We start from the raw sequence: 16,703 nt of genomic DNA on the forward strand, positions 1-16,703 counted from the left end.
TCGAGGATCATCGAGTCCAACCTATCAACACAGACCCCATGACTAGACCATGGCACCAAGTGCCACATCCAATCTCCCCTTGAACGCCTCCAGGGTCGATGACTCAACCACCTCCCTGGGCAACCCGTTCCAATGACGAATGACTCGCTCGGTGAAGAACTTCCTCCTCACCTCGAGTCTAAACCTCCCCTGGCACAACTTGAGACTGTGTCCCCTTGTTCTGGTGCTGGTTGCCTGGGAGAAGAGACCAACCCCTTCCCGGCCACAACCACCCCTCAGGTAGTTGTAGAGAGCAATAAGGTCCCCCCTGAGTCTCCTCTTCACCAGGCTAAACAATCCCAGCTCCCTCAGCCTCTCCTCACAGGGCTGTGCTCAAGGCCTCTCCCCAGCCTTGTTGCCCTTCTCTGGACACATTCAAGTGTCTCAATGTCCTTCTTAAACTGAGGGGCCCAGAACTGGACACAGGACTCAAGGTGTGGTCTAACCAGCGCAGAGTACAGGGGCACAATGACCTCCCTGCTCCTGCTGGCCACACTATTCCTAATGCAGGCCAGGATGCCATTGGCCCTCTTGGCCACCTGGGCACACTGCTGGCTCATATTCAGGTGGCTGTTGATCAGTACCCCCAGGTCCCTCTCTGTTTGGCAGCTCTCCAGCCACTCTGACCCCAGCCTGTAGCTCTGCATGGGATTGCCATGGCCAAAGTGCAGCTCTCAGCACTTGGACTTGTTGAATGCCATCCCATTGGACTCTGCCCATCTGTCCAGTCGGTCGAGGTCCCTCTGCAGAGCCTTTCCACCCTCTAACTGACTAACATCTGCTCCTAACTTGGTGACGTCTGCAAATTTGCTGATGACTGACTCGACTCCCTCATCCAGATCATCGATGAAGATGTTAAAGAGGATGGGGCCCAGCACTGATCCCTGGGGGACACCACTGGTGACTGGCCGCCAGCTGGATGTGGAACCATTCACCACCACTCTCTGGGCCCGGCCCTCCAGCCCGTTCCTAACCCAGCATAGAGTGTAGTGGTCCAAGCCATGAGCTGACAGCTTAGCCAGCAGTTTGCTGTGGGGGACGGCATCAAAGGCCTTGCTGAAGTCCAGGTAGACCACATCCACAGCCTTCCCCACATCCACCAGACGGGTCAGCTGATCATAGAAGGAGATCAGGTTGGAGAGGCAGGACCTGCCCTGTACCTGTACCCCACACTCTGGCACAGCAGAATTTGAACCTAGAGGGCTCAGGCTCTGCTCTTTGACAGCAAGATTAAAACTGCTTCTTGCCTCTTCATAGTGCATTTAGATTTCTGCAGGACCAGGATCAAGTCTTGCTTGGACACCAGCCCTCCTACAGGCCCTACAAAGCTTTCAGACCATGCTTCACTCTTCAAGAAAGGTAAAACTTAACTAGACCCTACCAGGGCTGCCTACAGCTGGTCAGATAGAATCATCATAGAATCATCACACAGAATCATCACAGAATCTTAGAATGGCTCAGGTTGGAAGGCACTTCAGAGAACATCTCCTCCAACCTCCTCCTCATAGGCAGGGACGCCTCTCAACTAGACTCAGCTGCTCATGGCCTCATCCAACCTGGCCTTGAACACCCCCAGGCAGCCACAGACTCCCTGGGCAGCCTATTCCAGAGTCTCACCACCCTCCTGCTGAAGAACTTCTTCCTCAGCTCCAGTCTAACCCTGCTCTGCCTCAGCTTCAAACCATTCCCCCTTGGCCTGGCTCTAGACACCCTCAGCAAAAGTCCCTCTGCAGCCTTCCTGCAGGATCCCTTCAGCTACTGCAAGGCAGCTCTGATGTCCCCCTGGAGCCTTCTCTTCTCCAGGCTGAACAGCGCCAGCTCCCTCAGCCTGGCCTCAGAGCAGAGCTGCTGCAGCCCTTGGATCATCCTTGTGGCCTCCTCTGGACTCACTCCACCAACTCTGTGTCCTCCTTGTGCTGGGGCCACCAGAACTGGATACAGTATTCCAGATGGGGTCTCACAAGAGCATATCGTTTCCTTTCCCAGGAACTTGACCCCAAACACAAGTTAAATAATATTCCAGAATCCTGGCCAGGTCTGTGTTGCAAATGCAGCTCTGGATTTGTGCAGAGGAAAACAGTTCTAAGAAGAGACCACCACTTAAGGTCTGACCATCCAAATACACCCCTAGGTGTTGTGACATCACCTTCACCACAGTGCCACTAGAAGTGGATGGACGTCTGTGGCTGCTCTGCATCAGCAAACAGCACAGAAGTCAGCAGTGCTCTCCACAGCCCTCATGCTCCACAATGGCAGGTGCTGGGCAGTATCAAGCTTGAATGAACAGCCTCAACCCTCAGACTGTCATCCCAGAAGAGCTCCAGCCCTCTGCTCCTCCTCGTGGCCCTTCTCTGGACACCTTCCAGCACCTCCAGATCCTTCCTGGCACAGAGGCTCCAGAACTGGACACAGTGCTCCAGGTGTGGTCTCAGCAGAGTGGAGCAGAGGGGCAGAATCCCCTCCCTGGCCCTGCTGACCACACTTCTCTTGCTGCAGCCTAGGCTGTGGTTGGCTCTCTGGGCTGCAAGTGCTCCCTGCTGGCTCCTGTTGAGCTTCTCCTCCCCCAGCACCCCCAAGGCCTTTTCTTCAGGCCTGCTCTCCAGCCAGTCCTTGCCCAGCCTATAATGTTGGCTGTCCATGAAGGTACTTTATCCCAGCAAATAGCACTTTGGAGTTGTTTGAAGTCAACATGGGCAAAAATGCTCACCCTGGCACACTTTCTGTGCTGTGCAGAAAGGACTCAATGAAATGAGCTTCATGGCACGTGAACAACTGTGTTGGCACAGTCCTCCTCAGCACTGTTAAGACATGTCAGAAACCAGCTCCACTGGTGGCTTGCCAAAAGTTTGTTTCAATGCTTTCTGTAGCCTCCAGCTCTAAAATCAGGAGCTGTGCTTACCTCTGACCTGCTTGGCTGGTCTCCACAGCTTTAGCATGATTGTTTGGTGACCAACCAGCACCTTCTTGGTTCCAGTAATGCAGGTGAGCTTCCATGAAGGTTTCCAAGGGGAAAGATATAGCTCTTGCTCAGATCATTAATAATATTGTTATCAATATCATGAAATTTTGGAGTGATGAACCCATGATTTATGATCAGAGAGCATCATGAGGAGCTTAATTATCACAGAACCACAGAATGTTATGGGTTGGAAGGGACCTCCAGAGATCATCAGGTCCAACCCCCCCTGCCAGAGCAGCATCAGCCAGGGTAGTCTGCACGGGAAGGCATCCAGGTGGCTTTGGAAAGCCTCTAGAGGAGACTCCACAACTTCTCTGGGCAGCCTGCTCCAGGGCTCTGGCACCCTCACACTAAAGAAGTTTCTCCTCCTGTTGAGCTGAAACCTTCTGTGTTCAAGTTTGTATCCATTGTTTCTTCTTATTATTGCACACCACCCAAAAGTGCTTGGCCCCCTCCACCTGACATCCACCCCTCAGGGACTGAGAGACCTCAATCAGATCCCCTCTCAGCCTTCTCTTCCCCACACTAACCAGCCCCAGGGCTCTCAGTCTCTCTTCACAGGGCAGATGCTCAAGTCCCCTAAGCATCCTCCTGGCTCTCCCTTGGACACTCTCCAGTAGGTCTCTGTCTCTCTTGAACTGGGGAGGCCAAAACTGGACACAGGATTGCAGCTGTGGTCTCAGCAGAGCAGAGTAGAGGGGCAGAAGAACCTCTCTAGACCTGCTGGATGTAGTTTTCTCAATGCACCCCAAGATACCCCAAGGGTCTCTTTGTGGAGTCATGTTCTCCGGAGAGATCCCAAAGCCACCTGGACACTGCAAACCTGGGCAACCTGACCCAGGCATACCTGCATCAGCAAGGAGGTTGGGTCAGATGATCTCCAGAGGTCCCTTCCAACCCCTACATTATGCTATTCTGTGATGTTACTTGGAGGAGCACTACCACTGTAGACAAGTGCTCAGCCAGTGTGGAACCAGTAGCTCTCCTGTACTTACAAACCCCACATTTCATCTGGGTAGAGATGCCAGGATGGTTTCTGATCTTCTCTTGCTACTGAAAATGCCAGGACCTTTTCCCTCCTCCAGGGATTCAAGGCATATTTCATGAGCCATATGGTCTCTGCTCCTCACATTTGTTCCTCCATGGAACAAGGACTGCAGCTGAGTCACACTCACACACACACTGTGAATGATGCTCTTAAAAACCCTAAAGGGACAGAAGAAGAGCATCTGTGCATGCCTGGAGGAAAGCAGGCTCTGGAGAGCAAAGGAAGATCACTGCCCCTGTGTGAGGAGCAGGCTGTACCCACTGATGGGTCAGCATCTCTCAGGAAGTGCACACATCTACAGCCTTCCTGGGAAACTCTCAATTCCATCACATTTTTGCCCCATCTGCCATTAAGTTCTGTCCCAAGAAAATCCTTTATTTCAGGGCAAGTGTATCCAGCCACCTCATGGATCTCCTCTGCTGCTTTATGTCAGAAGAGAACTCCAGAATTGTGTCTCCAGCCACCTCATGGATCTCCTCTGCTGCTTTATGTCAGAAGAGAACTCCAGAATTGTGTCTCCAGCCACCTCATGGATCTCCTCTGCTGCTTTATGTCAGAAGAGAACTCCAGAATTGTGTCTCCAGCCACCTCATGGATCTCCTCTGATGCTTTATGTCAGAAGAAAACTCCAGAATTGTGTCTCCAGCCACCTCATGGATCTCCTCTGCTGCTTTATGTCAGCAGAGGACTCAGTCAGCAGTATGAAATGCAAATGCAATATTTGGGATGTTGTCCTGCCAGACAGGCAAGCAGCTATCAGGTTCTATCAGGGAACATGTTTGTCTGCCCAGCAAATCAACATTTCTCTTCCTTCAGGAGATCTGAAGGATTATTTCTTTATCAGCTCCACTCCCACTAGATCCAGTTTCACCTTCAAGTCCCAAGCTCCCAGGCTCTGGAGACTTTTGATCTTGATATTGCCCAAGGAAAGATGTCTATGTCCTACAGCCCTGTCTCCAGGCATTTCCTGAGGAGAATTTCCGATCTAGTGTGAGGTGTTCCTGCCCATGGCAGAGGGGATTGGAACTGGATGATCCTTGAGGTCCCTTCCAACCCTAACAATTCTGTGATTCCGTGATTCTTCCTCTCCAGCTCCACTTGGCCATTTCTCCAAAATAAGTCTCAACAGCATAAGTGTAGCAAGGAGCTCTGTGATAAATGAGATCAAATTAGCAGAAAAGCCTTTTGGCAAAGCTAGTAGGTCGAGAGAGGTTCTCCTCCCCCTCTACTATGCCCTGCAGAGGCTACATCTGGAGTACTGTGTCCAATTCTGGGCCTCTCAGTTCAAGAAGAACCTCAGGGAACTGCTTGAAAGAGTCTAATAAAGAGCCACAGAGATGCTGAAGGCATGCTGAAGGAACATCTTCCTTATGAGGAGAGCTTAAGGGAGTTGAGGCTCTGTATCTTGAGGAAGAGGAGCCTGAGAGGTGACCTCATTGCTGCTGATAAAGATGTGCAGGGTGAGTGCCAAGAGGCTGGAGCCAGGCTCTGCTGGGTGATGCCCAATGCCAGCACAAGAGGCAGTGGTGGAAGTTGAGGCATAGGAAGTTCCATGGAAACAGAAGGAAGAATTATTTCCCTGTGAGTGTGACAGAAGATTGGAACAGGCTGCCCAGAAGGGATGTGGAGTCTCCCTCTCTGGAGATATTCAAAGCCTACCTGAATGCATTCCTGTGTGATCTATTCTAGGTGCTCCTGCTCTGGCAGAGGGGTTGGACTGGATGATCTCTCAAGGTCCTTTCCAACCCCTAACATTCTGTGATTCTGTGAAAATCTCCCAGCAAATGTGACTTAGTACAACCTGAGGACTTGCATGGTAGGTGGAGCCCTCCAAACTCAAGTTGCCTGTTGATATTGTGAAAAGCTGGACATGCAGAGGGCAGGTCAGAGGGCTGGAGCACCTCTCCTACAGACACAGACTGAGAGAGTTGAGTTTGGAGAGGAGAAGGCTCCAGGGAGACCTTCTTGTGGCTTTCCAGTATCTGAAGGGGGCTACAGGAAAGCTGGGGAGGGACTTTTTTAGGGTGTCAGGGAGTGATAGGACTGGGGGGAATGGATCCAACCTAGAGGAGGGGAGATTGAGATTGGCTGTTAGGAAGAAGTTCTTCCCCATGAGGGTGGTGAGACACTGGCACAGGTTGCCCAGGGAGGTGGTGGAAGCCTCATCCCTGGAGGTTTTGAAGGCCAGGCTGGAGGTGTCTCTGAGCAACCTGCTGTAGCGTGAGGTGTCCCTGGCCATGGCAGTGGGGTTGGAACTGGCTGATCCTTGAGGTCCCTTTCAACCCTGACAATTCTGTGGTCACTCTTGATCTACCATTGTGACCCTCTGCACCTTAATATGTTTGTTCCAGACAGCAAGGAGCATTTCACGACTCCCAGAAAGAAGCAGCAAAGCAAAAGACCAAGTCTCTGGAGGGATCTAGAGCAGAAGTCTTATGAGGAGTAGCAGAAGGAACTGGGGTTGTTTAGCCTGAAGAAAAGGAAGCTCAGGGAAGACCTTCTTTCAGTTTACAACCTCCTGGAAGGAGGTTGGAGTGAGGTGGGGATTAGACTCTTCCCCAGGGAGCAATCAATAGGACAAGAGGAAATGGCCTCAAGGTGCACCAGGGGAGGTTTAGGATGGACATTAGGAAAAGTTTCTTCCCTCAAAGGATTGTCAAGCTCTGGAACAGGCTGCCCAGGGAGTGGTAGATTTCTCATCAGTGGAGGGCTTTAAAAAGCCATAGAGGTGTCGTGCTGAGGGGCATGGTTTAGTGCTGACCTGGCAATATTGGACTTGATCTTAAAAGTTGCCTACCAACCCAAATGATTCCATGATCCTGCAGGGAGTCTTGTTCCAAACAAGACTTATGCAAACTATCTGGAAGACAGAAGGAAGCTGTCCACTGTTCAGTTTCTTTAGAAGCCTCTGGGGCCACATGGGCCTGGAAACCCCACAAGAACAACATCTAACAGGCTTTATGATCCCCTGCCATGTGGAAAGCATGCAGAGAACAGGTTCTCCCTTGGCTTCTTCTTGCCTTTGTGGTTGGTATAAACTCAGTGGGACAGGGAAATGCATTTATCACACCCAGAACTTCATTCCACCACCCACAGATGGGACAGAATTAAAAGGAGTGATGCAAATCAAGCTGCAGTTTCAAGAGATTGCTTAAAGGAAAAAATAAAGGGAACTAAACTGAAATACTTCTGCACCAGGAGAGCTGTTTCTTTCACCCAGCAAAATCCTAGGGTGCACTCTTGGACTTGGAGAAGAGCTCAAGCAGGCTCCAGCTTGCCAAATGTATTTGACAGCCTCTCCAAAAATATTTTGTGACTTTAAATGTCAGAAAAATGTTAGTTGCATGCTTAAACATGTCCAGAGAAGGGCCACGAGGATAAGCAGAGGGCTGGAGCTCCTCTCCAATGAGGACAGGCTGAGAGCATTGGGGTGGTTCAGTTTGAAGAGGAGAAGGCTCTGAGGAGACCTTCTTGTGGCCTTCCAGTATCTGAAGGGGCTACAGGAAAGCTGGGGAGGGACTTCTTAGGTGTCAGGGAGTGATAGGACTGGGGGGGAATGGAACAAAACTAGAAATGGGGAGATTGAGATTGGCTGTTAGGAAGAAATTCTTCCCCATGAGGGTGGTGAGACACTGGCACAGGTTGCCCAGGGAGGTGGTGGAAGCCTTATCCCTGGAGGCTTTTAAGGCCAGGCTGGATGTGGCTGTGAGCAACCTGCTGTAGTGTGAGGTGCTCCTGCCCATGGCAGGAGGGTTGGAACTGGATGATCCTTGAGGTCCTCTCCAACTCTAACAATTCTCTGATTCTGTGATTTAATTTTCTGCAGTGTTTTCTTCTCTTCCCAGGAGGCAGCCAAGCAACCAAAGCAAAGCTCCAGACTCTGAAGAATTCCCTTATTAAAGATCCCCAAGCTCCGTTACTGCTCTAAGATATCTTTTGGGAGCTGCTCACTTCACACAGAAGGTTTTTGCTTTGTGTAAATTAACTTTGCTTTGTTGTTTTGTTGGTTTTGCTTTGCTTTGCTATGGCTTGAATTGAAAAACATCTTTCCCCTTCCCTACCATCTCTCCTGGCTGGATAGATGTTGTTTGAACATAAAAAGGACTCACCATTGGTGCTCCACGGTGTCCTATGATGGCTGGCTTTGGTCCCAGTGCCTTCTTCTCCATGATACAAGGGGATGAGATGGTGAGTGGGACTAGGTAAAGTGCAATTACCACTGCGAGGTATGCAGTGAACATGAGCATCTGAGAAGCTGGCATGGGAAGAGAGAAAGAGAGAGAAAGAGGTGCTGAAAATACAGAATACAGAATTGACCAGGTTGGAAAAGACCTTTGAGATCATCCAGTCCAGCCTATCACCCAACACCATCTCATCAACTAGACCATGGCACCAAGTGCCTCACCCAGGCTCTTTTTAAACACTTCCAGTGATACTGACTCCACCACCCCCCGGGGCAGCACATCCCAATGGCCAATCTCTCTTTCTGGGAAGAGTTTCTTCCTCATATCCAGCCCAAACCTCCCCTGGTGCAGCTTGAGACTGTGTTCTCTTGTTCTGGTGCAGGCTGCCTGGGAGAAGACACCAATCCCCACCTGGATACAACCTCCCTTCAGGTAGTTGTAGACGGCAATAAGGTCTCCCCTGAGCCTTCTTTTCTCCAGGCTAAGCAACCCCAGCTCCCTCAGCCTCTCCTCATAGGGCAGTACTCCAGACCCCTCCCCAGCTTTGGTGCCCTTCTCTGGACACCTTCCAACATTCTTAAACTGAGGGGCCCAGAACTGGACACAGGGCTCAAGGTGTGGCCTAACCCGTGCTGAGTACAGGATACAATGACTTCCCTGCTCCTGCTGGCCACACTGTTCCTGATCCAGGTCAGGATGCCACCGGCCTTCTTGGTTACCTGGCCACATTCCTGGCTCATGTTCATGTTGGTCCTGACCTCTTCACACCACAGAGGCAGAGTCAGGACACCTTCACCTTCCTCCAGAGGAGAGACTCGTCTACAGATGTTGCTGCCAGTACAAGGGCAAGGTGTTGTGCTTAGGAATGTGCTGCCCAGGGAGGTGGTTGAGTCCCCAGCCCTGGATGTGTTTCAAGGTGGTTTGGATGTGGTGCATGGGGCTGTGGTTTAAGGGTGAACCTTGTAGAGTAAGGTTCTGGGTTTGATTTGGTTATCCTGAGGGTCTTTTCACACCTGAATGTTTCTGTGATTCTCTTCACCAGGCTGAACAGCTCCAACTCTCACAGCCTGTCCCCTCTGTTCCATCAATGTGGCCCAAACCACTGCTGATTTCCATCCAGCCCCAAATGTTGACAGCAGAAATAGATCTGCAGCCAATGTACCTATAAATCAGTCCTGGCACCATGTTGGTGCATGCAATGTCACTTTGGTTTACATCTCCTTAGTGCCTCACCAACTCCAACCCATTTCAGCCAGGGGAGCACCACTTCAGCTGCTCCTGAATTTGGATCTGTGCCAACCAAGACTTGAGTCAATTCACAATAAAGTTTTCCTGATTAAGTTGGACGTGGTTAATTAAATCCTTGGGTTGTGATAATGCTGCATTCCCCAAGGTCTCTGCAAGTAGCAGTATTCCAGGACCAGCAAACATCTGAGAGGTTTAGATTAGAGGTCAGGCATTGGAACAGCCTGGCTAGGGAGGTGGTGGAGTCCCTGTTATGGATTTAAGAAACTGGGATGTCTTAAACCATAGAGTACAGACCTCCGGAGGCTAGATAGGTCCAGGGGTGGACCAGAAAGTGTAATCTTTTGTTATTTCATTCCCAGAATGCCTTCATTCTCCACCATATTACCTGCCTTAGCTTTATGGAGTAAGACAGATGCTTTTCACCCCTTCCCCAAGGAGTAAAGCAAATGCTCAACAGAAGATTGGAAAGAATTAGAAGTTTAAATGGAAGGATTGTTTGTAACTACATACAAAAGTGCCAAAACATGCAAAAAATACCAAACAATTCAGCTGCCCAGGGAGGTGGTGGAGTCACCATCCCTGGAGGTGTTTAGGAAGAGACTGGATGGGGTGCTTGGTGCCATGGTTTAGTTGATGAGATGCTGTTGGATGATAGGTGGGACTTGATGATCTCAAAGGTCTTTTCCAACTTGGTCTATTCTATTCTATTCTATTCTATTCTATTCTATTCTATTCTATTCTATTCTATTCTATTCTATTCTATTCTATTCTACATTCAGCCCAGCTCTCCAGTCTGGGCTTCTCCAAAAACCTCACTTGACCAACACCTTCCCAAAAACTTCCGCCCACCAGGCCTCATACCCTGCGCCTCAAAGCCCCCAAGGTCTATTCCAACCTTAATCAATCTATAGCTAAGGAGGTGCTGGCTGCAGCTTCCCCCCACCAGGCCTCATAGCCTGGGCCTCAAAGCACCCAAAGTCTTTTCCAACCTTAATGAATCTATACCAAAAGAGGTGCTGGCTGCAGCTTCCCCCCCCTCCCCATAGCCTGGGCCTCAAAGCCCCTGAGGCTTCCAATGCCCACACACACACTTCCCTACCCAGACCCCAATGATGCAGTTAAAATTAGCTTGGCCAAGGCCAAAGCCAGGCTGCAAACTTCCTCCACATAGCAGAGACAAGGTCTACACCATGGAGGGAGAGAGTGAGGGAGAAGAAGGTGGGGATTGGTCTCTTCTCCCAGGCAACCAGTAACAGAATGAGGGGACACAGTCTCAAGCTGTGCCAGGGGAAGTTTAGGCTGGGTGTTAGGAAGAAGTTCCTCACAGAGAGACTGATTTGCCGTTGGAATTGGCTGTCCAGGGACATGGTGGAGTCACCATCACTGGAGATCTTCAAGAAAAGCCTGGATGAGGCACTTAGTGCCATGGTCTAGTTGGTTGGATAGGGCTGGGTGATAGGTTGGACTGGCTGACCTTGGAGGTCTCTTCCAACCTGGCTGATTGTATGATTCTAAGAAGCAGAGAGAACAGCTTGTGCTGTTCCCTCATAAAGGGGAGATGCAGACATTCTGGGAATGAAATAACAGATTACATACTCCAGGCCACCCCTGGAGCTCTCTAGCTTCTGGAGGTCTGTACTCTAAGTCATCACAGTTTCTTAAAGCCATAACAAGCATCTTTGAAGATGTTCAAAAAAACACGCAGACTTGGCACTTCAGGACATGGTTTAGTGGGCATGGTTGAGTTAGGTTGCTGGTTTGGCTCAATGATCTCAGAGGTCTTTTCCAACATAATGATTCTGTAGCAAAGGAGGTGCTGGCTGCAGCTCATTGGCCCAGATAAGCAGTCCTGCCTCCCACACCATCCCTCAGACACCCACCTCAGACCATCACTGCCTTCTCACAAAGTCCAAAGCATAGGAAGTTCCATGGAAACATGAGGAAACTGTGAGGGTGACAGAACACTGGAACAGGCTGCCCAGGGGGGTTGTGGAGTCTCCCTCACTGGAGATATTCAAAACCCACCTGGATGCATTTCTGTGTGATCTGCTCTACTCTGATGAGGCCCCACCTTGAGCACTGTGTTCAGCTCTGAAGCCTCTATTACAGGAAGGATCTGGGGGTGTTGGAAGGTGTCCAGAGAAGGGCCATGAGGATGAGCAGAGGGCTGGAGCTGCTCTGCTGCGAGGACAGACTGAGAGAGCTGGGGTTGTTCAGTCTGGAGAAGGCTCCAGGGAGACCTTCTTGTGGCCTTCCAGTATCTGAAGGGGGCTACAGGAAAGCTGGGGAGGGACTTTTTAGGGTGTCAGGGAGTGATAGGACTGGGGGGAATGGAACAAAACTAGAAGTGGATAGATTGAGATTGGGTATTAGGAAAAAGTTCTTCCCCATGAGGGTGGTGAGACACTGGCACAGGTTGCCCAGGGAGGTGGTGGAGGCCAGTGACAAGCGGAGTCCCTCAGGGATCAGTCCTGGGACCTGTCTTATTCAACATCTTTGTGGGTGCCATGGACAGTGGCATTGAGTGCACCCTCAGCAAGTTTGCTGATGACACCAAGCTGTGTGGTGCAGCAGACACGCTGGAGGGAAGGGAGGCCATCCAGAGGGACCTTGACAGGCTGGAGAGGTGGGCACAGGCCAACCTCATGAAGTTCAATAAGAGCAAGTGCAGGGTCCTGCATCTGGGTCGAGGCAATCCCAGGCACAAATCCAGGCTGGGCAGTGACTGGCTGGAAAGTAGCCCTGAGGAGAGAGACTTGGGGGTGCTGGGGGATGAGAAGCTCAACATGAGCTCTCAATGTGCACTTGCAGCCCGCAAAGCCAATCAGATCCTGGGCTGCATCAGGAGAAGTGTGGCCAGCAGGTCAAGGGAGGTGATCCTCCCCCTCTACTCAGCCCTGGTGAGACCCCACCTGGAGTACTGCCTCCAGTTCTGGAGCCCCTGTTACAAGAGGGATGTGGAGGTGCTGGAACATGTCCAGAGAAGGCCCACGAGGATGATCATAGGGCTGGAGCACCTCTCCTATGAGGACAGACTGAAGGAGTTGGGGCTGTTCAGTCTGCAGAAGAGAAGGCTCCGAGGTGACCTAATTGTGGCCTTCCAGTATCTGAAGGGGGCCTACAGGAAGGCTGGGGAAGGACTTCTCAAGATCTCAGGTAGTGATAGGACTAGGGGGAATGGAATGAAGCTGGAGGTGGGGAGATTCAGGCTAGATGTGAGGAGGAGGTTCTTCCCCATGAGAGTGGTGAAGCCCTGGAATGGGTTGTCCAGGGAGGTGGTCGAGGCCCCGTCCCTGGAGGTGTTTAAGAGCAGGCTGGATGAGGCTCTGGGCAGCCTGATCTAGTGTGGGGTGTCCCTGCCCGTGGCAGGGGGGTTGGAACTAGATGATCCTTGTGGTCCCTTCCAACCCTGAATGAAACTATGAAACTATGAAGCCTCATCCCTGGAGGTTTTTAAGGCCAGGCTGGATGTGGCTGTGAGCAACCTGCTCTGGTGTGAGGTGTCCCTGGCCATGGCAGGGGGGTTGGAACTAGATGATCCTTAAGGTCCCTTCCAACCCTGACAATTCTATAATTCTGTGATCTGCTCTAGGTGCTCCTGCTCTGGCAAGGGGGATGGCCTGGATGATCTTTCAAGTTCTCTCCCAGCCCCTAACATTCTGTGATTCTGTGATCTGGGAGTCTTCTGAAGGTGCTGACAGCACAACAGAAACAGCAACTTGTTCCCAACAGCCTCCTATGCCTCATAAAGTACAAGAGGCACCTTTGAACTCCTGAGCTATTTGGAGTCGCTTGAAACCACAGCTATGAAAGCATAAAGGCTTCACTTGTGATTTACTTTTTTAAATAATTATTTATTTTTCAATCTCCTCAAGGCTTTGGAAACCAAGGGACAACTTCCAAACCCACCCCCCCACCCCCCCCTTTAAAAGCAAATATTTGCCATGGAGGCACGGTGAAGGTGGGGCTTTATTTTTGTAGGGGAATGACAGAACAGCCCAGCTCTCGTCCTGACCACAACTGATCTGGTTTCACACAGGCTGCTTTTTGCTTCCAGCATTTAATAGCCTCATTCAAGCATGTCCCTAACAGGCCAAAAAGTAATATTAGTAGCTCTGCTAGCTAACTTTTCCTTCTTTCTGGAGGAGATGACAGTCACCCCTAGAACACTCCAGGAACTCATAGAATGGTTTAGGTTGGAGGTCCCTTCCAACCCAGACCATTCCATGATTCTGTGAACTCAGTGGCATCTTGCAGCTCACACTCTGTTCTGCACCATAAAGTTAGGGTGCCCTGGAGTTGTGTGTCACCAGCATCAAAACCTCCAGATGGACATAGGAAATAGAATTACATAGAATTATATAGAATAAACCAGGTTGGAAGAGACCTTCAAGATCATCGTGTCCAACCCATCAACCAATCCAACACCACCTAAACAACTAACCCATGGCACCAAGCACCTCATCAAGTCTCCTCCTGAACACCTCCAATGATGGTGACTCCACCACCTCCCCAGGCAGCCCATTCCAATGGGCAATCACTCTCTCTGTGTAGAACTTCCTCCTAACCTCCAGCCTAAACCTCCCCTGGCGCAGCCTGAGACTGTGTCCTCCTGTTCTGGTACTGGCTGCCTGGGAGAAGAGACCAACATCCGCCTGTCTACAACCTCCTTTCAGGTAGTTGTAGAGAGCAATAAGGTCTCCCCTGAGCCTCCTCCTCTCCAGGCTAAGCAACCCCAGCTCCCTCAGTCTCTCCTCATAGGGCTGTGCTCCAAACCCCTCACCAACTTTGTTGCCCTTCTCTGGACTCGTTCCAGCAAGTCAACCTCCTTCCTAAACTGAGGGGTCCAGAACTGGACACATGATCCTGACCCAATTTTTGCTCACTCCACAATCACCACATACCAACTAGGCTTTGAAAAATCAGCTTCTTTGCCAGCAAAGTCTCAGGCTGGACCTTCCTTCCTGGTACTGCAGATCATAGAATCATAGAATCATTAAGGTTTGAATAGACCTCTAAGATCATCATTGAATCATTAGGGTTGGAAAAGACCTCTAAGATCATCATTGAATAATCAAGGTTGGAAGAGACCTCTAAGATCATCAAGTCCAACCTTCTACCCAACATCTCCATGACCACTAGACCATGTCCTGATGTGCCACATCTTATCCTTCTTTGAAAACCTCCAGGGTTCCTCCCTGGGTAGTCTTTTTAGGGATTAAACAGCTCAGATTTAGACTAAAGGTAAGAACCACCTGAAATTCATGGACTTCCAAATATTTGACTCATTGGACTGCACTCACAAGGAAAGGATGTCCTAGCACAGGTCACAAACCATGTTGAAACTGAAGACTTCACCCAGCCACACGTGTGGGAACTAAGATCACTCACAACCCTTCCCCCTGCCCAAGACAAGGACATACTGTTCAATTTGAGGTTGGATGGACTGTATGGAAGAAGTTTTCCTGGTGACCACCCAAGCCAAGCAAGGAGGACAGATAAATCTTTCACTTGCTACCCAACAACACCAATGACAATGTTGAGATGCAAGCCTAGAAACAATCTGGCCAACAGGACTAGGGATTTGATGGTCCCCCTCTATTCAGCACTGCTGAAGCCACACCTGGGGTCAGTTTTGGGCTCCTCACTCCAAGAAGGACATAGAGGGGCTGGAGCAGGTCCAGAGAAGGGCAAAAAAGATGATGAAGGATGTAGAGAACAAGTCCTGTGAGAAGCAGTTGAGGCAGCTGGAGAAAAGGAGGCTGAGGAGAGGCCTTCTACTGCTCCTTGAAAGGAGGTTGCAGTGAGGTGGGGGTTGGTCTCTTCTTCCAAGTAACAAGCAACAGGAAAATAGGAAACTGCCTCAAGTTGCACCAGGGGAGGCTCAGATTGGACACGGGGAGCAATCTCATCCCAAAAAAAAGGTTTTCAAAGGTTTGAAACAGGCTGCCCAGGGAAATGGTGGAGTCACCATTCCCTGGAGATATCAAGATGTGTAAATGTGCTGGAGTACCACCATCCCTGGAGGTCTTTAAGTACAGATGCAGTGCTGAGGGACACGGTTTGGTGGTGGACTTGGCAGTGCTGGGTCAATGGTTGGACCTGATGAGCTCAAAGATCTCTTCCAACTAGAATAATTCTAGGATTCTAAGCCTTCCTTCTCCATTTCTCCTGCTCTTACTGATCACTTCAGCCTAACTTGGATTCCTGGAACAACAGATTTCTCACGCTGTCTTTTGCTACTCCAAGATTCCAGAGCTACTTTGAATCCAGCATTTTCTATGTGACCTTCAGAAGCAAGCATTGAAAACAAGCTACCAACTTTGAAAACACTCCAGCTAGTCAAGAAAATTCTGTCCTCCAGGTCTGGGGAAAAAAATAGCAGAGGGGGAAGAACAAAACTGAGGTGGTAGAGTCGCCATCACTGGAGGTGTTCAGAAGGAGACTTGATGGGCAGCTTGGTTGCATGGTTTAGTTGATTAGGTGGTGTTGGATGATAGGTTGGACATGATGATCTTGAATGTCTCTTCCAACCTGGTCTATTCTATTCTATTCTATTCTATTCTATTCTATTCTATTCTATTCTATTCTATTCTATTCTATTCTATTCTATTCTATTCTATTCCATTCCATTCCATTCCATTCCATTCCATTCCATTCCATTCCATTCCATTCCATTCCATTCCATTCTAAAAGGAAAGGAATTGTCAATTTGGTCAATAAAAAAAAAGGCAGCTGCTGAATCACAGAATTGCCAGGGCTGGAAGGGACCTCAAGGATCAGCCAGTTCCAACCCCCCTGCCATGGCCAGGGACACCTCATGCTACATCAAGTTGCTCACAGCCACATCCAGCCTGGCCTGAAAAACCTCCAGGGATGAGGCTTCCACCACCTACCTGGGCAGCCTGTGCCAGTGTCTCACCACCCTCATGGGGAAGAACTTCTTAACATCCAATCTCAATCTACCCATTTCTAGTTGTTTGGGTTTTTTTCCATCCCCCCCAGTCCTATCACTCCCTGACACCCTTAAAAGTCCCTCCCCAGCTTTCTTGTAGCCCCCTTCAGATGCTGGAAGGCCCCAGTAAGATTGTCACATGGATCAGAAACGACAAGAACAGATTGTTGCACCACTGACTGCAGCTGCACCACTTATTTCCGAAAGGACTATTATTAGTGAGTGAAATCTGCTTTGCATTCAGAAGAGGCTGAAGGTTCTCAAAGAGAT

At 50.0% G+C, this 16,703-nt stretch overlaps 1 protein-coding gene across 3 annotated transcripts in view; it reads right to left on the bottom strand.

Annotated features, from left to right (window-relative positions):
- The window catches only part of GDPD5 (glycerophosphodiester phosphodiesterase domain containing 5), a 285,411-nt gene that overhangs the window by 37,237 nt on the left and 231,471 nt on the right, over positions 1 to 16,703 (bottom strand). For all 3 annotated transcript variants that reach the window (XM_068139113.1, XM_068139130.1, XM_068139119.1), the window contains exon 8: positions 8,156 to 8,301. In XM_068139113.1, coding sequence (XP_067995214.1) covers positions 8,156 to 8,301 — 146 coding nt within the window. The remainder of the gene's footprint in view (positions 1 to 8,155; positions 8,302 to 16,703) is intronic.

Source organism: Melanerpes formicivorus, unplaced genomic scaffold (assembly GCF_026170545.1).
Source record: "Melanerpes formicivorus ecotype bairdi unplaced genomic scaffold, bMelFor1.0.p_v2 SCAF_1, whole genome shotgun sequence".
Taxonomy (NCBI): domain Eukaryota; kingdom Metazoa; phylum Chordata; class Aves; order Piciformes; family Picidae; genus Melanerpes; species Melanerpes formicivorus.